At 40.0% G+C, this 25,342-nt stretch overlaps 1 protein-coding gene across 1 annotated transcript; it reads left to right on the top strand.

Moving 5' to 3' along the window:
* The first annotated feature begins 2,483 nt into the window (after positions 1-2,483).
* Positions 2,484-24,584, top strand: LOC127628612 (syntenin-1-like). The gene is made up of 9 exons (XM_052105387.1): positions 2,484-2,649; positions 14,708-14,759; positions 14,846-14,942; positions 17,213-17,313; positions 20,477-20,635; positions 22,490-22,665; positions 22,976-23,147; positions 23,345-23,436; positions 23,681-24,584. The coding sequence occupies exons 2-9, from the start codon at positions 14,709-14,711 to the stop codon at positions 23,733-23,735; spliced, it is 903 nt and encodes a 300-aa protein (XP_051961347.1). The 5' UTR covers positions 2,484-2,649; position 14,708; the 3' UTR covers positions 23,736-24,584.
* The last annotated feature ends 758 nt before the right edge of the window (positions 24,585-25,342 follow it).

The following is a 25,342-nucleotide window of genomic DNA, read 5'->3' as shown; positions in this document are numbered from 1 at the left end:
CGGTAGTATCGTATATAAATCGCCAGGGTGGACTCAGGTCGAGCTCCCTGCACTCCATGGCCAGGGAGCTCATCTCATGGTCACAGCACCACTTGCGCTCGCTGAGAGCAGCGCATGTGCCAGGCGTCCTGAACCAGGGAGCGGACATGCTGTCCAGAGACAAGGTTCTCCCAGGAGAATGGTCTCTCCACCCCCTGTCGGTTCAGTGGTTATGGCAAACCTTTGGCAAGGCGGAGGTCGACCTCTTCGCCTCCAGGGAAAATGCGCACTGCCCCCTTTTCTTCTCAAAGAGCACGGACTGGCCGAGTCTGGCCGAGCCGCCCCTTGTATGCTTTTCCCCCGATCGCGATGCTACCTCAGGTCATCAGTCGGATCAGGGAAGTGAAATGTGCAGTGCTCCTGGTAGCCCCTCTCTGGAAAAACCAGACGTGGTTTCCAGAACTGATGCAGATGATGCAATCTGCCCCATGGCCGATTCCGCTGAGGCTAGACCTCCTCAGGCAGGCCAACGGGATGATTCTTCATCCCCGCCCCGATCTGTGGGCCCTCCATGCATGGCCCCTCAACGGGTTCCCGAGAACCTCCCCAGTGGAGTTTTGAGAACCATCACGGAGGCGCGAGCGCCCTCTACGAGACGCTTATATGCCCAAAAGTGGAAAGTGTTCAGTGACTGGTGTGATACCAAGAGCTTGAACCCCATATCGTGCGAGATACCAAGTGTTCTCGCCTTTTTGCAAGAGCTGCTGGAGGCGGGCCGCACACCCTCCACGCTCAAAGTCTATGTGGCTGCCATAGCGGCGTCACACAATCCTGATAAAGGACGTTCATTAGGGAAAAACGACCTAATCATTCGTTCCTAAGAGGCGCAAGGAGGATGAACCCCCCTCGCCCCCCCTCGGTGCCGATCTGGGACCTGGCCACGGTCCTGGACGCACTCAAGAGTGCACCGTTCGAACCTCTCCGAACCGTGCACCTTAAACAGCTCTCGCTCAAAACTGCGCTCTTGCTGGCGCTCGCCTCAGTCAAGAGAGTGGGCGACCTGCACGCGCTGTCATCAAGTGCTGCTTGCCTGGAATTTGGACCTAACGACTGCAGAGTTGTCCTTAGGCCAAAGCACGTGTATATTCCTAAAGTGCTCTCCACACCCTTCAGAGTACAGGTGATATCTCTGGCAGCGCTATCGTCCCCAGTGGACGAAAGCGACGCTAATTTACTCTGCCCGGTCAGGGCGCTCAGAGTATATTTGGAACGTTCTGCCCCGTTCAGACAGACGGAACAATTATTCGTATGCTTTGGCGGTCGCACTAAAGGTCTCGCAGTTTCAAAGCAAAGAATATCGCGCTGGATAGTGGATGCTATAGCGCTGGCTTATGAAGCCAAGGGCCTTCAATGCCCCTTAGGCGTCAGAGCTCACTCTACGAGGAGCATGGCCTCCTCGTGGGCGTGGTCGAGTGGGATACCCATTGAAGATATTTGTGCGGCGGCAGGCTGGGCCTCGCCTTCGACATTTATCAGGTTTTTATAACCTACAGGTCCCCTCATTGCATTCCAACATTCTATCAGCCTGACTGTAGAATGGACTGGAGTATACTGAGCATTATCTTCTCCCTTATAGGTCTGTCTCTGACTGACTTAGAGGATTTTTATGCATATCAATACATAGAAAAATCAGTACATAAGTTATGTGCTTGTGTTTTTACAATGAGCGCCCCACCATGGACCTCCTTGGGGCAAAGCCGCTTTGTATTTTCCCATTATATAGCTCGCAGTTGGCCGGCTTGTTGGATAATCACATTGCTTTAAGGCTCAGGCATCCGCCTCTGGCTTTATAGAGCGAAGTCAGCTCGCACGGCGTTTTGCATGGTGTTCCCATAGCGTAAGCTACTTACGCAATAGGAGAGACCTCTCGAGAGGGAACGACTCGGTTACTAACGTAACCTCGGTTCCCTGAGAGGAGGGAACGAGTATTGCGTAAGCTGCCGTGCTTGTGCTTGGTCAGTTCGCTTCAGTCGATTGAACCTAAAGAACTCTCATGACGGGGCGCCTAATATATAGCCTTAGCCACGCTAATCTTGGCGGGCTCTGAGCGCGCGGGCGCGAAGCGCGCGCTCATTGGTCGCGCGTTCAGAATCGCCCCGTCATTGGTTCGAGCAAGTTGCCGCAGCATAGCCAATGACCGAGCTGCCTCGCTCATTGCTGTCTGCTGTGCAGCTGCAATGCGTTTTACATAAAGACTTCAATATTTCTCGAGAAACGGAGTTTTCCCATAGTGTAAGCTACTTACGCAATACTCGTTCCCTCCTCTCAGGGAACCGAGTCGTTTTCCATAATATTTTATTTTTATTTTTTATGTTTAATGTAGAAGTGAAGTTAATGAGTAATGAGAGTATAAATAGAATATGAGTGTATAGTTTCAGCTCAGCCTCCTACATCAATGAGAGGTGGTGACTAGCGGTAAGAAACAAGTTGAAGTTATGAGTAGGAAGTGAATTGAGCTGCGCACACACATCTCCCCTCCTCTTGCGCCGTAATCACTTCAGTTCCAGCGCAAAAGTAAAAGGGACCTGTACACTGTGCTGGGCTTGTTTACGTTCATTCGCATTACATTTAGCTAATTTCTTCAGAAGTCGCACCTTTGAAAGCAGAAAGGTAAGCTGTGACTCTCTCAAAGCGGAGTATTGTTGTCTTGAGTATCGTCTGGGTGATTTTATTATTTAGTCAGTCAGGTGAATGAGACCTGACGGGACTCGCTAACCGAAGCTAAACTTAACCAGGCTGTTGCTAACACGCACGAAGAACAAAGACCTGATAGCGTTTACTTCTCTGAGCTTGTGTTTTAGTTATATCTAATTCATATTTATGTTTTAGGAATACTTTGAGCTGTATCACCCGGTTAGTATGTAAAAGAGACAGGAGTATAACTTGATGTGTATAATTAGCACGATTGTGCGGTTGCTAACGGAGTTAACGTTAGTAGCTCGAGAGCTAAGCAAAACTAATACAGACTGTTTTAGTAAATCTGATTTTATAGTGCATTAATTTAGATACATTTTGGATAAAACCTCGAGATATACAGTACTGTGCAAACGTTTTAGGCACATAAAATGTTTCACAAAAGCATTTGTCTTAAGATGGTTATTTATGTCTTCAGCTTTAGTATGTCAATAGATGTGTAAATGATAGACTTCCAAAACATTACTTTTGCAAATAGAAAATATTAGAATAGAAGAACAGGGAGCCTTGCAACAGATGTCATGGCCCACACAAAGCCCCCCCACTGAACATTGTGTCAGTTTGAGATTACAGAGATAGAAGTAATTTAGACAGCCGAAATAGATAGAAGAAGAACTGTGGCAAATTCGCCAACCAAGAAAAACTGTGTCCGGGTGACATGGGAGAATTGGTGCTATTGAGTTATTTATTTTTTTATGTTTAATGGATTTGTATGATGTTAATTGATTAATGAGAACCATATTTTTTTTTTTAAAGAAATCCTCACTTTGAAAGTGCCTAAAACGATTGCACATCACTGTATGTATGTATATATATATATATATATATATATATATATACACAAAATATATGCTAAATATGTTTTTTCCTCATATGGTATAATAACATCAGTAATCACAAAAAAGAAAAATCAAACAACTGTTTTGTTTTCCTGAGAAACAAGGGCTTTACCTTCTGTTTTAACTGGGCTGTATATCTATGCCATGGGCTGTTCTAACAACAAATTCATAATAGATTGCATGACTTAATTATTGATTACAGAAAAACAGATATCAACTAATAACAAACTAAAATCAAAAACTTAATGAATGCAAAGTATCAGAACATTTAAGATCCTATAGCCTATTTTGTTTTCTGGGGGTTATTGATATCTTTACAATACTATCAATTATGTCACAAGGAGAAAATTACTTCAATGTATTTAGATTATCACTTTCAATGCCTTTGAATGCTCTCAAAATCTGCAGGGTGGATATTGCCACATGGATCCTTTGCTGGATTCTTGCTGGACTCAGTCTATAGTTACAGACTGTTGTCATGGGAGAGTCGTTTATTATGCTCAGCGCTCATTCAGCCTGCCTGAAAATTAGCTTTGCCCATTTCTCCCCCATACCAAAGGCCCCTCACCCTCTTAACCAGACAGTTATTCACTGTCTCTGTGCATTTGAAATGTTCTAAAGTTTGAATAGAATCCACTTTAAAGAATCGTTGTTGTCTTAACCAGATTTAAAACAATGTAAAATCATTCTGTTGCTCCTACAAATCTTATTTCATGTCAGATGACATTCTTCAATAATGAGATTCCCAGTTGTCCTGTTTCCTAGTTTGATTTATGGACACACTCTGTGCTGTCAATTGTGTGGTTCCATATAGAGCTGAACTTCAAAATAATGTAGGCACACGTGTGAGAAGATTGCTTACTGTCTGTTTCCGTCATTTGGAGACATCTCTGCTTTATTGAAGTGCTCTTGACAGGATATAATGGGGCTTCAGTATGATACAGACATTTTTATGGGATGTAAACAGTGTTTGTCTGGAAGTAGCCTGTCAAATAGTATTTTTAGTGCCTCTTTCTGACATCATGTTGCTTATGGTTGAATACTCAGAGAACGACATATTTCAGTGCATGTGTTTGCTCTCTCATATTAGGGTCTATGTGTGGTGCAAAAATATGTGTTGTCTGCTTGAGCTTTTCTGTGTACACCAGTGTGGGAGTTTAAGGATTAATACGATTTTGTGCTCATATCTGTCTGAGAGTGTTTCGCATATTTGTACGATATGAGATGTGTGGGAGCATGAATGCTTTAACTGTTGTAAATCTGTTTTGTTTTTCCTCTCATCTGACTTTATGAAAAAACTAGCTCCTGTTTTCATCCATTTTCTCTCTGCCTTATCATATCAGATAGCTTATGCCACTCTTTAATCTGGTTGTAAACCTGTATGCTCACGTATGTTGTGTATTATAAAGACTTGACGAACTACCAAGGCTGTTTGTTTTATTCAATAGCTAATCTTCACTAAATTATTCACTTCCTGTTTAATCTTTGTATTTGTTAGAGCTGATCTGGTTGGTACATAGAAGGTCTCTTTAGGGAAGTAAAGCAGTCTGCCACAGTCCTGACTGTGATGACCCAATATTTCCCAACAATTTGGCCGAAGCATATATTCCAAAATTTTTAATGTAGCCAACATTTACACTTCCGTTTCTTATTAGAAGCATTAATACGTCAGCTTTTAAGGGCTGATGATATGATCCCCTGTAGTAGAGGTTGACCGATAGTGGATTTTGCCGATATGATAGGTGAATAAGGCCTATAACCGGATTTTATAGCTAATTTATTTATTTAATGTAAAAAAATACATATCTTTCTTTACTATGATGGGCACATAAGTTCAAAATGAATACAGTTCCAGATGCAGTTTGTGCAACCAAAATCCCAATAATAACAGGAAAAAAATATCTGGTGCATAATGCAGGACTTTTAACTATGAAGAAAGCCTGCAATACAATGGGGACTCTTTTATTTTGCAATGTCTGTGCTCCTAGCTTACACAGATAGATGAGGGAAACGAAATATGCACTCTTACAATCACCTACAATGTATTACAAATATAAACACAATAAACTAAAAGAGCAGAAATTCATTAACAGTAGATTATCAATAATCAATAGTAAACCATCAGTTTTTGCTTGTTTTAAATGTCAGATATTCCAGAATTATTAAAAACTACATTAAATTTTCTCTAGCGACACCAGTTGTCAAAAATTAACACGACCATTAACGTGAACTTTATGATTAAAATACTGCATATCTATTTAAAGGTGCACTCAGTATTTTTTCCTAATTTAAAAAGATTATATTCTAAAGAAATGAATAGTAATTTTGAAATATATGTTTAAAATCATGATCATTCACATAAGACGAGGACTCTAGTCGGATCAGTTACCTTATAAAAGCTGTTCTATTCTACATGGAGAGGGTTCCCTCATGGGCAGCCATGTTAGGATCACATGACTACCGAATATTACTCTCTTAGGGTATGTTCACACTTGTAGTTTGGTTCTCTTGGTCTGGACCAAAAAATAAAATTATTAATTTAGTCCTGGCATTTCTAACACTGAACAAAGTATAAGGTCACAACCTGATTGGACAGCTTTTATGACGTATATTTTGCGACGGAATTTGTTGAACATCCAAAACAATGCTGGCAGCTAGGCAAAATGCGCTCATTGGTATTTTTACCATCTGAGAACAAACAAAGAGCTAATAAAATGTGTAATGGACCACCAGGAATTCCTCTGTTGCACACACAAACGAAGATATGCTTTAAGTTATCAAATCACATGATTTTTAGGGTCGCATCTTGTGACATCACATCTTGTTATTGGTCTGTTTAGATGTCTTTGGTCCATGCTGCATACATTTATCGGTCGAATGGCACCAGAGTTAATTTGGAAGCGGACCGAGACCCCACTATACAGGGAGTCTCGGTCCGCTTGTTTGGTGCGCACCAAGGTTAGGATGGCAGCATTCACACTTGTTCAAATGAACCACACTAACAGAGCAATCACACCAGAGTTCGTTTTAATCTAAACAAACCTGCCAAGTGTGAACACACCCTAAATCTCAGTATCTGCCCTGTTATTGGACACTTTCACTCATGGATTAAATGAATCATGTCCAACTAGTGAACTGCTGTTCACCTCTAGAGAATGCTGTTAAATGGTAGAACCAATGAGTCCGTAACTCGTTGAATCACTCCAGCACTGGAAACAAAGGAATAATAATAAAAAAAAAACATCTTCGTTCAGTTTTGCCAGTAACCGATACTTCCAAAAAGCAAGAAGCAAACTGTTGTATTGGTCGATTACCCTGTAGGTCAGTCTATGCTGTAGTCGAGACATTGACATTTGAGGTGTCACTATATACTTAATGCTCGTCCTGTTGAGCAGGGTTTCTGTCTTTTACTGAATCTGATGTTGGTTTCTCGTGTTGTGACGTTTACAGTAAACTGATGATGTTTTCTAGTTCTACCTCAGCCGGCTCAACAGGCGTGGTATTGTTGGCTGAAACATTTAGTACGTCATGTTATCACTGTCATGTGATTGTGACTAATCATAACTCATATGCCTGTATTATTGCTCTTTTTGGCCTTTCCTCTAGTACCTTTTATAGCCCAAGTCTTAGCCCATTTTCCATTCATTGTCCTCCTTTGTCTTTTATTTTAGGAACTTGCATTCAGAGCCCTTGTGCTCTCTGTTAATTATAAACTCTATTCCTGATGGCCTGCTTTTATTATTGTGTTATTACAAATGAGTTGATAGAGCAAACGCTGGACATAAGATCACATAAATATCCAAATTGTGATACATCACTCTGAAATGTATTTGTTTCACTGGATGTTTGTTGTTGAATTCACAGTTCAGATGAGAAATGTAGGAAATTTAGAAGCCGGACCATGCTTAATAATAATAATAATAATACCTTTTATTTATAATGCGCTTTTCTTGCACTCAAAGCTCTTGAGTGTAATTGTCTCTTCATGCTGTGTACATTTGATGCTGCTATTGTTTTGTACCCCAACATAACTCTGATGGGTTTGTGTGTTGATTTTTCGCCTTATTGAGTGCTTTTCATAGGGGTTTTGCAAGAGCCCCTTCTGTTGCTAGGTTATAGTTACTGCTTTGCCTTAAAGCAGGGCTCCAGTCTAACATTTGAGAGCGGTAGTACCGGTGCCACCAAGTTCTTGGTCGCAAAGGATGGAGGGGTTCCTATCGAGACGCGATACCACGATATTCATACACAAATTATTTTAAATAACAATAAGAGCAGATGTTACAACTAGGGATAATAATAAAAATCAATAATTTGGTATTTGAATATTTAAGCTCATAAAAAATTATATTTGAATATTCTATTATTTAAATTAAGGTAATTAATGAGAGACGTTGTAAAAATGTTTTTGTCATAAATGTAAAAAAAACAAGCTACTAATTATAATCAAAACAATCATGTCGATATAAGTATAAACACTTGGCATATAATAGTTATCATGTTTATATTGTATCTCATGTCATGTTTTTGTTGAGAAAAACAAGCATATCCACATGCTCAGTAAACTATTGTCATTTATACACACCAGTTTAAATGATGGACTGTCCCTTACCTCAGCTAGCATAGTCTTTCTCTGATGCCATATTGGTGTTTACAGTAGCGTTGCTGAAATTACTTTGCTATGGGGACACTGCTTTTTGAAGAGCTGCACATATGAGAGTAAAGTGTACACCGCTTTTCCAGTACATTTAAACAGGAACCTAGCTTTCTCACAGTAAGCCACATATTCGCAAGAACCCGCTTTTCTGGTGTCCATCTGAACGTACTGACGTATCTGAACCGTTTGCTCAACAAATGTGATCAACTTGTGTCTACACTCACTGTTTTGAGTGTACTGACTGGCACATGTTCAGGGAGGCTGCAACATATGGCGATTCTACCAACTTGGAGGAATACACAGCATCAGTGACCAGCTACATCAGCAAGTGCATTGATGATGTCACTTTCTCCAAGACCATCACCACACGCTCCAACCAGAAGCCGTGGATGACTGCGGAGGTGCGCACGCTGCTGAGGTCCCGAGACTCCGCCTTCAGAGCAGGCGATAAGGCAGCCCTAAGAACAGCTAGGGCCAAACTGTCACGGGCAATCAGAGAGGCAAAGCGCGCACACGCCCAGAGAATCCACAGTCACTTCCAGGACAGCGGTGACACGCGGCGCATGTGGCAGGGCATCCAGGCCATCACCAACTACAGGACAACATCAGTTGCCTGTGACAAAGATGCCTCCCTTCCAGATGCGCTGAACGACTTCTACGCTCGGTTTGAAGTGCAGAACGACGTGATGGCGAGGAAGTCCACCCCTCCTCCCAACGACCAGGTGCTCTGTCTTACCACGGCAGATGTGAGGAAAACTCTACGTAGAGTCAACCCACGGAAGGCTGCTGGACCAGACAACATTCCTGGCAGAGTGCTCAGAGGATGTGCAGACCAGCTAGCAGATGTTCTTACCGACATCTTCAACATCTCTCTGAGCAGCGCCGTTGTTCCAACGTGCTTCAAGGCCACCACCATCATCCCCATGCCAAAGAAGTCTTCAGTGTCCTGCCTCAACGACTACCGTCCCGTCGCACTTACACCCATCATCATGAAGTGCTTCGAGAGGCTCGTCATGAGGCAGATTAAGACCCAGCTGCCCCCCTCACTAGACCCACTGCAGTTTGCATATCGTTCAAACCGTTCAACGGACGATGCCATCACCACAACCCTCCATCTGGCCCTCACCCACCTAGACAATAAGGACTCATACGTTCGAAGTGCTGTTCATAGATTTCAGCTCAGCATTCAACACAATCATTCCCCAGCACCTGATTGGAAAGCTGAACCTGCTGGGCCTGGACACCTCCCTCTGCAACTGGATCCTGGACTTCCTGACTGGGAGACCTCAGTCAGTCCGGATCGGGAACAGCATCTCCACCACCACCACACTGAGCACTGGGGCCCCCAGGGCTGTGTGCTCAGTCCACTGCTGTTCACTCTGCTGACTCACGACTGTGCAGCAATGCACAGCTCGAATCACATCATCAAGTTCGCCGATGACACGACCGTGGTGGGTCTCATCAGCAAGAACAACGAGTCAGCATACAGAGAGGAGGTGCAGCGGCTGACGAACTGGTGTAGAGCCAACAACCTGTCCCTGAATGTCGACAAAACAAAAGAGATGGTTGTTGACTTTAGGAGAGCACAAGGTGAACACACTCCGCTGAACATCGACGGCTCCTCTGTGGAGATCGTCAAGAGCACCAAATTTCTTGGTGTTCACCTGGCGGAGAACCTCACCTGGTCCCTCAACACCAGCTCTATCACCAAGAAAGCCCAGCAGCGTCTCTACTTTCTTCGAAGGCTGAGAAAAGCACATCTCCCAACCCCTATCCTCACTACATTCTATAGAGGGACTATTGAGAGCATTCTGAGCAGCTGCATCACTGCCTGGTTTGGGACTTGCACCGTTTCGGACCGCAAAGCCCTGCAGAGGATAGTGAGGACAGCTGAGAAGATCATTGGGGTCTCTCTTCCCTCCATCAAAGACATTTTCAAAAAACACTGTATCCGCAAAGCAACCAGCATTGTGGACGACCCCACACACCCCTCACACAAACTCTTTACCCTCCTCCCGTCTGGCAAGAGGTACCGAAGCATTCGGGCCCTCACGGCCAGACTGTGTAACAGCTTCTTCCCCCAAGCCATCAGACTTCTCAATACCCAGAGACTGGTTTGACACACACACGTGTCCTGAGTTGCACTTTAATAACTGTCACTTTATAACTGTCTGCTACCTCAATAACTGCTATGTGCATAGAACATTATCTCATAGTATGTTATGTTTACATTTTTAGAAACTGTCATCTTTTTGCACTACTGAGTACTGGTCGGCGCTGCACTGTCTATTGTCCTGTTCATTGTCAGTAATTTGTTGTACTGTCCTGTACTTTTTGCACGTTTGCACGTGCACTTTATATAGGTATATATAGGTAGTTTATATAGGTATTTTATTTCGTTGTGTAGTCTCATGTGGTCCTATGTTGGTCCTTTGTTGTTTTTATGTAGCACCATGGTCCTGGAGGAACGTTGTCTCGTTTTGCTGTGTACTGTACTAACTGTATATGGTTGAAACGACAATAAAAACCACTTGACTTGACTTGACTTGACAGCGCCACCAAGTGCATTCTGTTATAACTGCCAGTTTTAGTTTGTGTGTTCAGGATTTAACATGTATCTCACTGTATATATGGCCAGCAAATCAAAACATTGCAAAATTCGAATAATTATTGCAGAACGAATATTCGAATATTCGACTACTCGTGCACATCCCTAGATACAACCAGTACTGCCGCTCCCTATACGTATATTACACAGTCTGCGTAAGGCACCTACTCCCTAGGGGGGCACCAGAAACTCTACCAACTGCCCTTACTCGCATGTTATACGTTATTCAAGGACTTGTTAGCAATTGCAGACTACTCCTACAAGTGACCAAAGGTAAAACCATGATTACATGGACGGTAACCATAAAACAAATGATGCCATTTTTTTATAAGAAAAACACATGCAGAATTTAATTGTTTTCCCTCACTACCCTGATATATTTATATAAGTTCATGGTAAATATTTATTTTATGTCTGTGATGTATGGATTGAAAGCTTTACAGTGTCTGTCTGTTCATGGTACACATTTCTCATTTATTCCTTTTCAATGCTGTTTAGAATGTTGGGGCCATTTAATATGATTTTAAACTGGTTTAAAGCGCTGTTTATGATGATCTGCGCTGCTGAGCACTTGAGACCGTTCCATGTGTAAATGCACATCTCTGCACTGATCAGTACATTGAGCTGCATTGACTGATTCTGGTAGAGCTGTTTTCATTTCTCATGTAAATTCACATGGTGTTGCTCTTGCACTGAATCCACAGTGTATTACCCCAGACTCAAGCTTCATAATAACAAAGTGCAACATTGTTTTTTTTTATTCATTACAGTTGTATGTAGGATAGTAATATTCCCATACTGCAATTGTATTCGGCTGAACTTGGTAGTGAAGCAGCTCAGACTATGAGCACAGGCCAGGGGCTGTTCAAACCGATGGAACACAAAAGAATGGAACTAAATGTGAGGATCTCAAGACACACATTTCCAAGTACTTCCACCAACTGCAAGGGGCTGTTCACCACCTGTTACAACCATCCATTTGCTTTTCTATGTAAACGCACGCTAGACAAACTTCTTTGTTTTGCTTTGTTTTTGTCTATTCTGCATCTCAATCATTAGCGCAGTTTTTTAGATTCTGTGTCTAATAATTAGAAGACACATACCTCTGTTTGTGTGATTTACGGCAGAAGTCAGACACATCGTACAAACGCTATTGATCACGCCATTAACAACTAGGTGTTTGGTTCTGTACACACTGCGTGGAATTTATGAAAATATGTTTGTCACTACGTCAATTTTTTTATTCTTGTGTAGAATGCAGTTGTCACTCCCGTATTTTATCGAACTGTGTTTGTACAGAACAGGATTAAACATTAAAAGGTGAACTGACAACGGAATTTAGCTGTAATGTGTATGTGGGCTACAAGTTAAAGGTTCACTCAGTAACTTTTTGTTTGTGTCATCTTGGACATACAGTGACACTTAGTGGTGTGAACGCAGCATCATTCAAAATCAATAGTTTTCAGTTAGAGATGCCATTGTAGAAATTAATTAATTCACAATCAGCCATAATTAATTTAATCAGAGTGAAGGTGTCCAATAACAGAGCAGTTACTGAGATTAAGTGAGTAGTATTCAAGCTGGTCATGTGAAGCTAATATGGCAGCCCCCATGAGGGCGCCCCTCCCCCACGTAGATTAAAACCGCTTTTATAAGGTTACCGGTATGACTAGAGTCCTCATCTCATGTGAGTGGTCATGATTTATACATGTTTAAAAAAATTACAATTAATTTCTTTAAGAGTAAAACATTTTTAATGGGTGAAAAAATTACTGAGTGCACCTTTAAGCTCAGTCAACCGCCTTTGTGACATAATGTTGATTAACACAAATTTATTAAACTATTTATTTAGACTCATCCCTCCATTTCTTAAAAAAAATCGAGGTTACAGTGAGTAGGGCTGGGTATCGTTAAAAATTTGTCGATATCGATACCGTTATCTTAATTCCTAAACGACTTTTTTTACAGACTCAGACTCATCTCCTGAGTCTTCTGGTCTCCTCATGCCAGGGTCGGCAGGGCAGGGGCAGAGGCTATAACATTAATGTGAAGAGGAAAAAACCCCAAGAAAGCTGAACTGTTAATTCAGCCAACCCTAAGTATAAGCACTGTTTAACAAGATAACTATTTTAATGGGAGTTAAACTTGATCAGTTACTGTCAACCTTAAAGCATTTTTAGTATCGATTTAGCTATCTATCTATAGCCATACATCCAAACAATATTTAACGTTATGTAGGTCCCAGTTCATAGTACTATGTCACTGTGCATAGCAACGTTAATTTAACAAGTACACAAACATGTACCACTACAAGTTAGACAGTTTTGTTTGTTGGTTTGTTTGCTAAATGTAACCTTATCTGTCGGAGTCCCAGTCATAGTGCCGCTGCATTCATCAGTAGTTATGGAGGAGGACTCGTGTGGTGGGCATGTTGAAGGAGGCTCTGTGGCAGGAGGACGCTTAGAGGATGACTGCACCAGCTCGGTCTTCTTGAAGTTGAAGACGGAGCAACTTTTTATTTTTTTCCGTGCACTGTCAAGTGCTTAATCACATTGTCCTGCTGCAGGTCTTGGCAGCAATTATCAAATATTGCATTGCGCGCTGTTGGCATCAAGCCTGGTGAAATGTAGGAACACTTTTGATCTTTTCCACATCTTTTACATCTATGGGGGTTGGGACGCATACACACTATAGCCTCACGTGTGAGCCGCATCTCTGGGCGTAAACTAGCATTTTTCCTTGATGCCTAACCACAGCCGATCACCAGCACTTTTAGATTTGGGCACATCTAGCATACTACCTGCTTATCACTGACGTTGATGAGATGAACCCCTTAGGTATCGAAATTAGGTACAGAACGACAAGACATTTTTTGATACTCATTTGTTTAGAGGCAATTCGGTCGGTGCCTAAAATGTATCCCGATACCCAGCCCTAACAGTGAGGGACCTGAATGTCCCTTGAAGTGAATGTGGCCAATATTTGGATGGTTTAAAAGCAGAAATGTGAAGCTTATTATTTTCTAAAAGCCCTTTACAACAATTCTTCTGTTAAAACTAATGCTGTCGATTGAGCTAAACTTGTATTGAATCTGGAGTATTCCTTGAAGAGAGATTATAATTTGTGGTGGTTTATCAGAATGTGTTTTGTGGGATATCGGCGTGAATGACTGTGTAGTGTTGATGATCGTGTGACGCAGATGGACTCGCAGGCGGATCGTTTTATAATGTGAAAAAAATCACAAGAACAGAGCAAAATCAGTGGACTGTGACACATCCATTTTTGATTTCCTGAGAATCACTCAAAAGAACAGATTGAGGTGTCGTTGATAGTGGAGCAGCTTAATTAATTCACTATGGTGTTGTTTCAGTTTATGAAACTTCTGTTCAAAGAAGTCGTCTTGGCCTGTGTACTCTTAAAGGGGTAGATCACTCAAAAATGAAAATTCTGTCATTGGTTCATCTTCATGTCATTCCAAACCTGAAATACTTTATTCCATCAGCAAAGCACAAAAGGTGACTATTCACATTTATTGCATCTTTTTACCATAAAATGAAAGTCAGTGGTCATTGATGCTATCATTCATTCTAACATCTCATTTTGATTTCCAGAAAGAAAGTCACATGGGTTTGGCCTATCCCTTTAATAAAGTCCATCATCTGTCTTGTTTAATTAACATAAGTTTCGATTCCTGATGGAGTCATGTGGTTGTTAGTCAGCTGAAAAACAAACAAAGGCAATGTGGCAATGTGGGAACTCACCAAAAGTTGGATTTCCTTAGTTCTTGCTCAATTCAGTTGTATATCAATAGCAATAGCTGCATACTGCCACATTTGATCCATTTTCATGTTGTGTCAAATGTGTTCTTTCCAGGATGTCATTGTACCCATCCCTAGAGGACCTTAAAGTGGACAAGGCCATTAAGGTAAGTAGCTGTCCTCCATGATCAATCAGATGGTATAGGACATTTTGGAAAGACACTCAAAGTTCACATCTTGTCTCCTCTTCTAGGCACAATCCCAGTTTGCTAATGCCACTTCTAGTACTCCAGCCATCACTCCGGGGGTCTACCAGCCACAGCCTGCTACACAGGGGATGCCAAGCTCAAGTGAGTCCTAGGCTTCGTTTGACCTACTCTAAACACTCGATGTGATGATTTGTTTAAAAATCTACCATCAACAAGCTTTTACATTTACATTCCTTTACATTTATCATTTACTCCTGGACAATCCTTTACTCTCTTCCCTTCATGTTCCTCTTCATCTGTCTGTTAGGGATAGTACATCTTATTGATTAGGTTGATTCAGAACAGGGTCCGAAATTAACACCCGGCAAGCAAGGTGAATTTCGCATATTTTGACCGTTTGAAAATGAAGTTGGCATTTTTCCAACTGTAATTGTGCATATTTAAGATGACATCATTGCTCGTGTATTGAAAGCTAATGCTAGAAAATACACACTGGCCTTTGTATGTTACAAACTCACCCTGAAGCTGCAGTTCTCTGGCGTGGTGAGCGGATTTTTTCTAAAGTATAATCGTATATTTATGACGTATAATATATTTCATGTGCAATATTTTAGTCAGTCCTCACCCTTAGTTCCCAGAGTAACTGCCTTCCTATGCACTCAGAATATGCACTCAGAATACAAATAAGCCTATCCCTGTTTACATGAAGGCTGTTAAAAAGTTACCCCATACACACTAATTTAGGCACTCTTTTTACACAGATTAACATACAATGGAATTCAGGAGTCCACTTGTGTAAATATTGCATTTTTCTTTGGTAAACGTTTTCTCATTTTTCTCAGCATGATTTTAAAATGTTTCAAAGAGCATCTTGTGTGCTTCATTGGAAGCTAGAAAATCAGATTTATTTTGTTCAAAAATGTTAACATGGTCAATGTCAAACATTTGCTTATTTGATTAGTGAACTTGAAATTGTGCAAAATATGAAACATTTCTTATTCAGTTTGTCTTAACATGTTGTGCATTTTAAAATATTAAAACTTTATTTTCATTTAAATCACATTTTGAATACCCTATTTTCAATGTGGACTCATACTTTTGAACCACACTGTATTTCTATGTATGTTTATGAAGTGGGGTTTTCGCACTACCATCAGGTCCAGTGTAGCCGTCCAGCCTGTGTTTGTGTTGGAACATGTTTCACAGGCAGACATTTTCCTATTTGAGCACTGGAGAAGTCAGGAGGAAGAGACAGGCAAACATTGTAGCCATGACTCAACCAGGAAATAATTACTTGATGGAAACATTCATGGTCTGAATGTGAAACCAGTGACTGTATGATGGCTGAGTGTCGACAGAACACTTGCAAACCCTGTTCTTCCCTGTTCATTTTAAAAAAATATATATATATGTTCTGCTTTTTTAGTTTTAAGTTCATTCTTGTTGCTGTCATAAATCAAAGTAATAAAGCAGAATAATTCAAAATTAATAACTTTGAGTTGACGGTTAATCATGACTACCTACACGATCAGCCACAACATTAAAACTAGCTCCCCTCTTGCCGCCAAAACAGCGCCAAAACGTATTTCAGAATAGCATTATGAGATTACGTTATTTTCCCCACAATTGTACAGAGCAGTTATGTGAGTTACCGTAGACTTTGTCAGTTCGAACCATTCTGGCCATTCTCTGTCTACCTCTCTCATCAACAAGGCATTTCCGTCCGCAGAACTTCCGCTCACTGTATGTTTTTTGTTTTTGGGTCAATTTGGAATAAACTCTAGAGACTGTTGTGTGTGAAAATCTCAGGAGATCAGCAGTTACAGAAATACTCAAACCAGCCCATCTGGCACCAACAATCATGCCACAGTCCAAATTCTGATGGTTGATGTGAACATTAACTGAAGCTCCTGACCCGTATCTGCATGATTTTATGCACTACACTGCTGCCACATGATTGGCTTATTAGATAATAACATGTATTATTGTTTGTGCCAGACGGGCTGGTTTGAGTATTTCTGTAACTGCTGATCTGAGATTTTCATGCACAACAGTCTAGAATTTACTCTGAATGGTGCCAAAAACAAAAAACATCCAGTGAGCGTCAGTTCTGTGGATGGAAGTGCCTTGTTGATGAGAAAGGTCAACAGAGAATGTGCAGAATGGTTCGAACTGACAAAGTCTACATTAATTCAGATAACTGCTCTGTACAATTATGGTGAGAAAAATTGTATCTCAGAATGCTATTCAGAGATGTGGGTTGGTGCTGTTTTGGTGACACGAGGGGGACCTACACAAAATTAAGCAGCAGGTTTTAATATTGTGGCTGATCTGTGTATGTTCCTTTTTTGTTTTTTCTTTTTTTCAGAAACTGAAATAAAACATGAAATGGTCTCTCTCCATCTCCTCAGGTCTTTATCCAAATCTTGAGGAGCTGGGTGATTACATGGGCCTTGTCCTGAATAGTGATGAAGTTCAGAGAAATGTTGCACTTGTCCCAGTGGCTGATAATGTAAGTGTGTTTTTCTGTGGAATAAACATACCACAAGTACACTTGCATACTAATAATTCTAACTGAACATGCATGTTTGTCTGTCTAGTTAATTTTCTCCTCCCTGCTCCTTCAGATGGGATGTTGAATCGAGGTTCTAACTCTCTGTGGTCATTCAAAATCCCAGGGCACTTCTCGTAAAAAGAGTAGTGGTGTAACCCCAGTGTTCTGGCCAAATTCCCCCTTTGGCCCTTATCAATCATGGCCACCTAATAATCCCCATCCATGTCCTGGCCAAATTCCCCCATTGGCCCTTATCAATCATGGCCACCTAATAATCCCCATCCATGAATTGGCTCAATCGCTACTCTCTCTTCTCCACCAACACTACACTCACCTAAAGGATTATTAGGAACAACATACTAATACTGTGTTTGACCCCCTTTCGCCTTCAGAACTGCCTTAATTCTACGTGGTATTGATTCAACAAGGTGCTGAAAGCATTCTTTAGAAATGTTGGCCCATATTGATAGGATAGCATCTTGCAGTTGATGAAGATTTGTGGGATGCACATCCAGGGCACGAAGCTCCCGTTCCACCACATCCCAAAGATGCTCTATTGGGTTGAGATCTGGTGACTGTGGGGGCCATTTTAGTACAATGAACTCATTGTCATGTTCAAGAAACCAATTTGAAATGATTTGAGCTTTGTGACATGGTGCATTATCCTGCTGGAAGTAGCCATCAGAGGATGGGTACATGGTGGCCATACAGGGATGAACATGGTCAGAAACAATGCTCAGGTAGGCCGTGGCATTTAAACGATGCCCAATTGGCACTAAGGGGCCTAAAGTGTGCCAAGAAAACATCCCCCACACCATTACACCACCACCACCAGCCTGCACAGTGGTAACAAGGCATGATGGATCCATGTTCTCATTCTGTTTACGCCAAATTCTGACTCTACCATCTGAATGTCTCAACAGAAATCGAGACTCATCAGACCAGGCAACATTTTTCCAGTCTTCAACTGTCCAATTTTGGTGAGCTCTTGCAAATTGTAGCCTCTTTTTCCTATTTGTAGTGGAGATGAGTGGTACCGGTGGGGTCTTCTGCTGTTGTAGCCCATCCGCCTCAAGGTTGTGCGTGTTGTGGCTTCACAAATGCTTTGCTCCATACCTCGGTTGTAACAAGTGGTTATTTCAGGCAAAGTTGCTCTTCTATCAGCTTGAATCAGTCGGCCCATTCCCTCTGACCTCTAGCATCAACAAGGCATTTTCAGCCCACAGGACTGCCGCATACTGGATGTTTTTCCCTTTTCACACCATTGTTTGTAAATCCTAGAAATGGTTGTGCGTGAAAATCCCAGTAACTGAGCAGATTGTGAAATACTCAGACTGGCCCGTCTGGCACCAACAACCATGCCACGCTCAAAATTGCTTAAATCACCTTTCTTTCCCATTCTTACATTCAGTTTGGAGTTCAGGAGATTGTCTTGACCAGGAAATGCATTGAAGCAACTGCCATGTGATTGGTTGATTAGATAATTGTATTAATGAGAAATTGAACAGGTGTTCCTAATAATCCTTTAGGTGAGTGTATATGCACCATAGTTGCTGTCACAACATCCAGGTGGACGCTGCCCACTGGTGGTGGTTAAGGAGAATCCCCTGTTCACTGTGTAAAGCGTTTTTAGTGTAGTGCCAGAAAAGTTCTATATAAATCTAACTTTCAACTTTCCTGAGAATTGGCATTTACAAAGACATAGACATTAATATACGAAAACAATTATATTTCTGTCTTAAATATTCCCTAACATAGATTGCACTCTTTCCTTATTTAGTTTGCTTTACAGTTAGTATTTTTTCCATCCCTGTTATTGCTGCCTTATACAACATTTTCTCTCTTAATATAGTGGCAGCCAAGAGTAATTGTGTAAGCTTTGAAAAAGGTGTGAGTGTGTGAGCGAGTGTGGTGAGTGTGTGAGTGTGTGAGTGAGTGAGTGCTCTTTTTTTTTTTCTCCATTTTCTTTTTTTTGCTGTGAAAAGCTCAAACTAGCCTCAGGGTGTCTTCGTATAGCCCATAAAGCACTTCAGAATATTTCTTGGAACAAGAGCCCAGGAATGACTCATGCTTCATAAGGCCTGTGTTGGAGTGTGGTTAATGTAGGCTGCTTTGTGTCAGTATCTTAACCCTCTCATGCATGATTTTTGATACATTAATAAAGGAAAAGTATCTATGGGATATTTCACCCAAAAGGAATATTCTCGCATCATTTACTCGCATCATACCATCCCAGATGTGTTTGACTTTCTTACTACTTATTAACACAAAGATTTTAAGAAGAATATTTCAGCTCTGTAGGTCCAAACAATGCAAGTGAATTGGTACCAAAATGTTGAAACTCCAAAAAAAGCACAAAAAGGCAGCATAAAAGTAATCCAGATTACTCCAGTGGTTAAATCCATATATTCAGGAGCAATATGATAGGTGTGTGTGTGAGAAACAGATCAATATTTAACTCCTTTTGTACTATACATTCTTCTCCTTTCCCAGTAGGTGGCTATTTGCATGAAGATTGCAAATTGGCAAAAAAAACAAGAAGTATGTGAAAGTGGAGATTTATAGTAAAAAGGACTTAAATATAGATCTGTTTCTCACACACACCTATCATATCATTTCTGAAGACATGGATTTAATCACTGGAGTTGTATGGATTACTTTTATGCTGCCTTTATGTGCTTTCAAAGATCTTCTTAAAATCTTTGTCTTCAGCAGAAGAAAGAAAGTCATACACATCTGGGGTGGCATGAGAGTGAGTAAATGATGAGAGAATTTTCATTTTTTTGGTGAACTATTCCTTTTATGGTTATTCGTACTTCAAAACAAGAGTGTAAACATTCTCTATCTTTTTTCTCCGCCCAAAATTATGTATTTTAATTGGATGTTACATCAAACCCTTAAGGTCTGTCAGTCATGGTGAACACCATGCACCAGAGCGTTAAAAATATCTTTTTAGTTCTCAGTTTCATGACATCTATTGTCCATAGCACTGAACATTAGAACATATGCATGGGCTTCAGTTTTTATTTTAGAGAAGTAACTGTTTTCATCATTAAATGTGTCTAGCATGTGTCTCTAACCACCCATGAAAGTGAATAAAAATTGTTTTCTATCTCTGCAGCAAGTGGCAGTGCCAATGGGTGTTGGCAGCATGGTGCGGCCCGTCACTGGTGCCGACATGGGCATCAAGAGGGCAGAGATCCGTCCGGGTCTGCGGGAGGTCATCCTCTGCAAAGACCAGGATGGAAAAGTCGGCCTCCGTCTCAGAGATATCGATAATGTGAGTAAAGCTGCTCAACTCAGGAATTTACATTTAAACATTTTAGCATTATTGAGAAGTAGTGAGTTCTAAAAAGAATTTGGACCCTTAAAAGGTGCTGTTAGCGATTTTAGCTTTCACTTAATTGAGCCGTTGAATTAGCCACGCCCCCTCACCCAAAAACTCCGCCCTCCACAGATAATATTGAGCACAGAGCAAAAAAGCAGCACTGTTTGTTCCTGTGGCTATCAAATTCAACAGTGGCACAATAGCGTCCTCAACTGACAAACATTATGAACCATAGCCTCAATGATCCTCTTCAATTCAACACAATGAGAATGAGCAAAATTATTGACAGGAGAAAAACATCAATGTCTGCAGACACATTTTTGTTTGCTGTCTATAGCTGTCACAGAGACCGGTTAGATATCTCAGAACACTTATTTAATTAATATCTTGTGAGTAGGACATTTTTTTTTTGCATGTTTTTCCATGAAAAAATCTCTTAAAGCACCTTTAAGCCACACTTTAAAAAGTATGAATATTATGAATTATGTAACATAATCAAGTACGCTACCTTTCCAGCACAACATTTCACAAAGACGTTTAAGTTTAAAATTATAAAACAATAGAAGCAAAGTTGTTAAAAATTTTAAAACATGTTTGAACATAAATACGGGATAAAACATTCTGGCTGTCAAAAATTAATGGCGTGTGTCCAAAGTTAATGTGGCGCTACACCTGTGGTTACTCTGTTAGGATACCTGTGTGATCTTAAGGGGTTGGTTAAAAGGAGTGATAGGCCGATATATTGTCCAGGCCAAATAATTGGCTGTTATTTGGCAATTTTGCAATTATGGGCAAACTGCTGTGTTCACTTGGTCGATTAACAAGAGTGTCTACTTTCCCTTGTGTCAGAACCAAAATCTACCAATATATTTTTCAACGGATAGTCAACACGTTCTGTTTTCAAAGTTTTTTCCCCTGTAAATTGAATGCAAATTTTAGTAAATATTAAATAAGTGTTTGTTTCCCTTTAGAAATGTTATTTACATATGATTTGCTGCTGTTAAAATGAATTCTGTTTATTGACAATTATATCGACCACTGGCTATCCTCAGAGACTATTTAGCAGATTTATCAATTAATATGAATGGGCGAAATTAGAACAGTCAAATGAAGTAGAAAAAGAAGACCTGCCTTTCAGGTAAAAGAGCAAATCACCTAGATATAGACATCGCCTGTCAATCAACTCCAGAAAGCGCATGCACATTAGCTAGACAAGCCGGAAAATGTATTTATTTATTTATTTTTATGCTTAATCTGAGGTAAAGGAGGACACTTTATGATAGCAGTGATGTCAGATTTTACTGCTGATTTGAAATAGCTTCTTTGATCATAATTTAGACCAATCGTTATGGAGATTTCGATCTTTCCCCAATCAAGTAGATAGGAGCTGCACTTGTATGCTGCTTGGCCGCCGTATGGCCGCCGAGTGGACTAACTTGGTAAAAAGACTGCTATCCTGCTCTCTGGGTATTTGTATTGTCATCGGCAATTGATAAACCCATATCGGTCGATAACTAGTTAAAAGGACATGAAAACTGAAAACTCTGAATAGTGAAGTTTGATTTGAGAAAAGCTCTAGCATAATTTATTTGCAGATGCCACTTGGTTTGATATTTTGTTTTTAATGCAGTGACATTCAGACATTTTTAAATGTGAATTAAGTCCAAATACTTGTGTGTCCTCTGTTGTTTGTGTTAATATTTTGTAAGTCAGCAAACCCTCATTCACAAAGAATCTGTCATCATATTAGCAACAGTGAAAAGGTGTAATTATCCTTCTTTAATTTCCTTTCCTCTCTCTGATTAGGGAGTGTTTGTCCAGCTGGTGCAGGTGAACTCTCCTGCGGCGTTGGCTGGCCTGCGTTTTGGAGATCAAGTTCTGCAGATCAATGGGCAGAATTGCGCCGGCTGGAACGCGGACAAGGCCCACAAAGCTCTGAAGGCAGCAGGTGATCAACGCATTGAGCTCATCGTTCGTGACAGGTCAGACATTTCTACCTACCTGTTAAATTTATGTAAATGTATGTATAAAGATCAAAATTAAGAGTTTATTCCATTAACTTTGACATTGTCTATATGCTTTTGAACTCTAAATGTTGACAACTCGCATCATGCTCAATATAATTTTGGAATTGTTTATGAATATGACCGAATCTTGCTGCCTCCTGGTGGTTATTTGCTTTAGTAGTTCCTTGTGCCAATTTAAATTCTTTACGTCTTAACCTGAAAGATTTCTTTGTTTGACCAACACTAATAAAAAGTTTCATATAAAATGTATCTTTCTCCATTCTAGACCGTTCCAGCGTACAATTACCATGCATAAGGACAGCTCCGGCCATGTGGGCTTTATCTTCAAATCTGGACGGATTACGTCTCTAGTGAAGGACGGTTCTGCTGCCCGTAATGGCATGCTCACTGATCACTACATCTGTGAGATCAATGGCCAGAATGTCATTGGACTTAAGGTAATAGAGTTTAAGTGCTGTCAGGATACACCTATAGAAATGTACACCAACTTTAAAGGTATTTAGTTCAGAGTCAGACTCATAAAATGTATTCAATCCAGGTTGCATATGGTCTCCCACAGAAAATAATCAAATTAGTTTACAGATTTGAGATTAGTGCAGCTAAGTTTTAATGTTTGTTTGTTTTTGGTCTACAGGACACTCAGATTAAGGACATCCTGACCACATCTCCCACTGCCATGACCATCACCATCATGCCCAAGTTCATCTATGAGCACATCATTAGGAAGTGAGATCAAGCTTTCTTTTTATACTGTGATTTTTGTAAGATAAAAAGCAAAAAGATAATATGTAAAATTGTTAGAATCGCGGAAGATTATAGGAAACCTTTCTTATAAACTTTTTTCTTAAAAATGTCTTACAATTTTTTAAAGATGATTTTTAACAACTAATTTGATGCATTTTACTAAATGGTCTTAAGGCATTTTCTTTTTCTTATTTTATTTATGAACACATTACCTGTGTTATTCCAGGATGTCAAGCGGCCTGTTGAAATCATCAATGGATCACTCTGTGCCCGAGGTGTGAACACAGGACACTGACCACGCACATCTTTCCACAATGCCTACAATCTCCAGCCTTCCCATTGGAGCCTTTCACCACATGCGTTGTCTATCACTTATTGGATAAACCTCCTCAATCATGTTCCTTTTATTACATGTAAAAACAATTTTATTTCACTTATTCAATTTTATTGTTCAACTTCTAGTTCTTGTTTCTGTCATTGTTGCCATTGTTTAATTGTTGTCATATTACATGTTGTATAGTAATAATCCATTGTCATTATTTAGTATTATTATCCAATTGTTTTACTTTGGATGGGGAGCAAGGGTTTGAGAACCAAGCTACCATTTTAAAAAGCATTAGCCTAAATACTCCCAACTTTAGAAATCCTCCAACTATGCACAAACACCCTTATTTTTATTTTTCCAAAAATTCAATAGAAGCATCTAAATGCCAAGACAGCTGTACTCTGCCAGATTGTATCCTGGGCCAGATTTTTGTAATGTAACTCATTTGTTATTTTAAGCACATGTTTTTAGGTGTTTAATCTTTTATAATATTCTATGCCATTATCCTGTAAATGTTAGTATCTCTAAAATTTATATAAGAATTTAACCTTAAGATTGAATTTATTACAGAAATAAATAAGCATAAGAGAATTTTTTTTTTTTTTTACAGTTTAAATGTTTCTTAATGTGGTCATGGCAAATCCATTTTTGTTGAGGTCCACTAATAATATTAAGTCAGTACTTGCTAATAAATCAAGTAGGTTAGTGTTGTTAGGAAGTTTGTTTGTATTTGCACCAAAAAGTAATTTAGTTTTTCTTAACAATTTTTCCACCCTCTTTCATTTCTACTCATTTGATTCCTAATTATATGACCCTTTTAAAATTCAGCTGACAGTATTTAAAACACTGCAACTATATTTTGTGTTGATATGCTTGAAATAGAGACTGAAAACAAATGAATGTTCAACATGCTGTTTAATATTGATCCTTTGACAGAGCAGTAGGGGTCAAGAGCTGTTGCTGTGATGTCTGAACACTAGTTTTATCTTTAAAATATTATTCTACATGAAATTATTTATAGAAACTGATACATTTATCACTTACACAACTTATTCCACTTAGGGTGTTGATACTGACTATACAATGAAAGCAAAAGTGGCAGATGAAAAATGTAAACCTTATTAGAATTGACATTTTGAAAATAAAAATTAAACCAAACGGGCATAACAAATTTACCCCGTGTGAGATGTAGGCACACAATCATAAAATCCTGCTTAACAGATACAGAGCTACTGCTGTAACTCACTTTTACAGTAAATCTCAAATTGCTTTCTTCATACATTCCTGAAAGTGTTTCATTCTGAAATTCCAAATGAGATGGCTTATGGCTTTTGATGCTAAACATTTACCGGATACTAAGTGACTGTAACCTAAACGATATACAGAACATAAACAGTATTGATGTATTCAAATCATATTTGGATGTTACATATATTGGTAAAGTAATTTGATTCCTAGTATCTAATACATGTATGCAAGTGGTATTTGAGTAATGATTCTACAAGAGATCCATCATTGTAAACTTATGTGAGGATGCATCAACTAGGACACATTTTGTGTTCA

This window comes from Xyrauchen texanus, chromosome 35 (assembly GCF_025860055.1).
Source record: "Xyrauchen texanus isolate HMW12.3.18 chromosome 35, RBS_HiC_50CHRs, whole genome shotgun sequence".
Taxonomy (NCBI): Eukaryota; Metazoa; Chordata; class Actinopteri; order Cypriniformes; family Catostomidae; genus Xyrauchen; species Xyrauchen texanus.
This window is presented reverse-complemented; position numbering and strand designations above follow the sequence as displayed.

Excerpts from the sequence above, each read along its gene's own strand:
- LOC127628612 (XM_052105387.1), top strand. The coding sequence starts at position 14,709 with ATGTCATTGTACCCATCCCTAGAGGACCTTAAAGTGGACAAGGCCATT. Across the intron at positions 14,943-17,212 it reads ACAGGGGATGCCAAGCTCAA|GTCTTTATCCAAATCTTGAG; the intron begins GTGAGTCCTAGG and ends CCATCTCCTCAG. Across the intron at positions 20,636-22,489 it reads GTCTCAGAGATATCGATAAT|GGAGTGTTTGTCCAGCTGGT; the intron begins GTGAGTAAAGCT and ends CTCTCTGATTAG.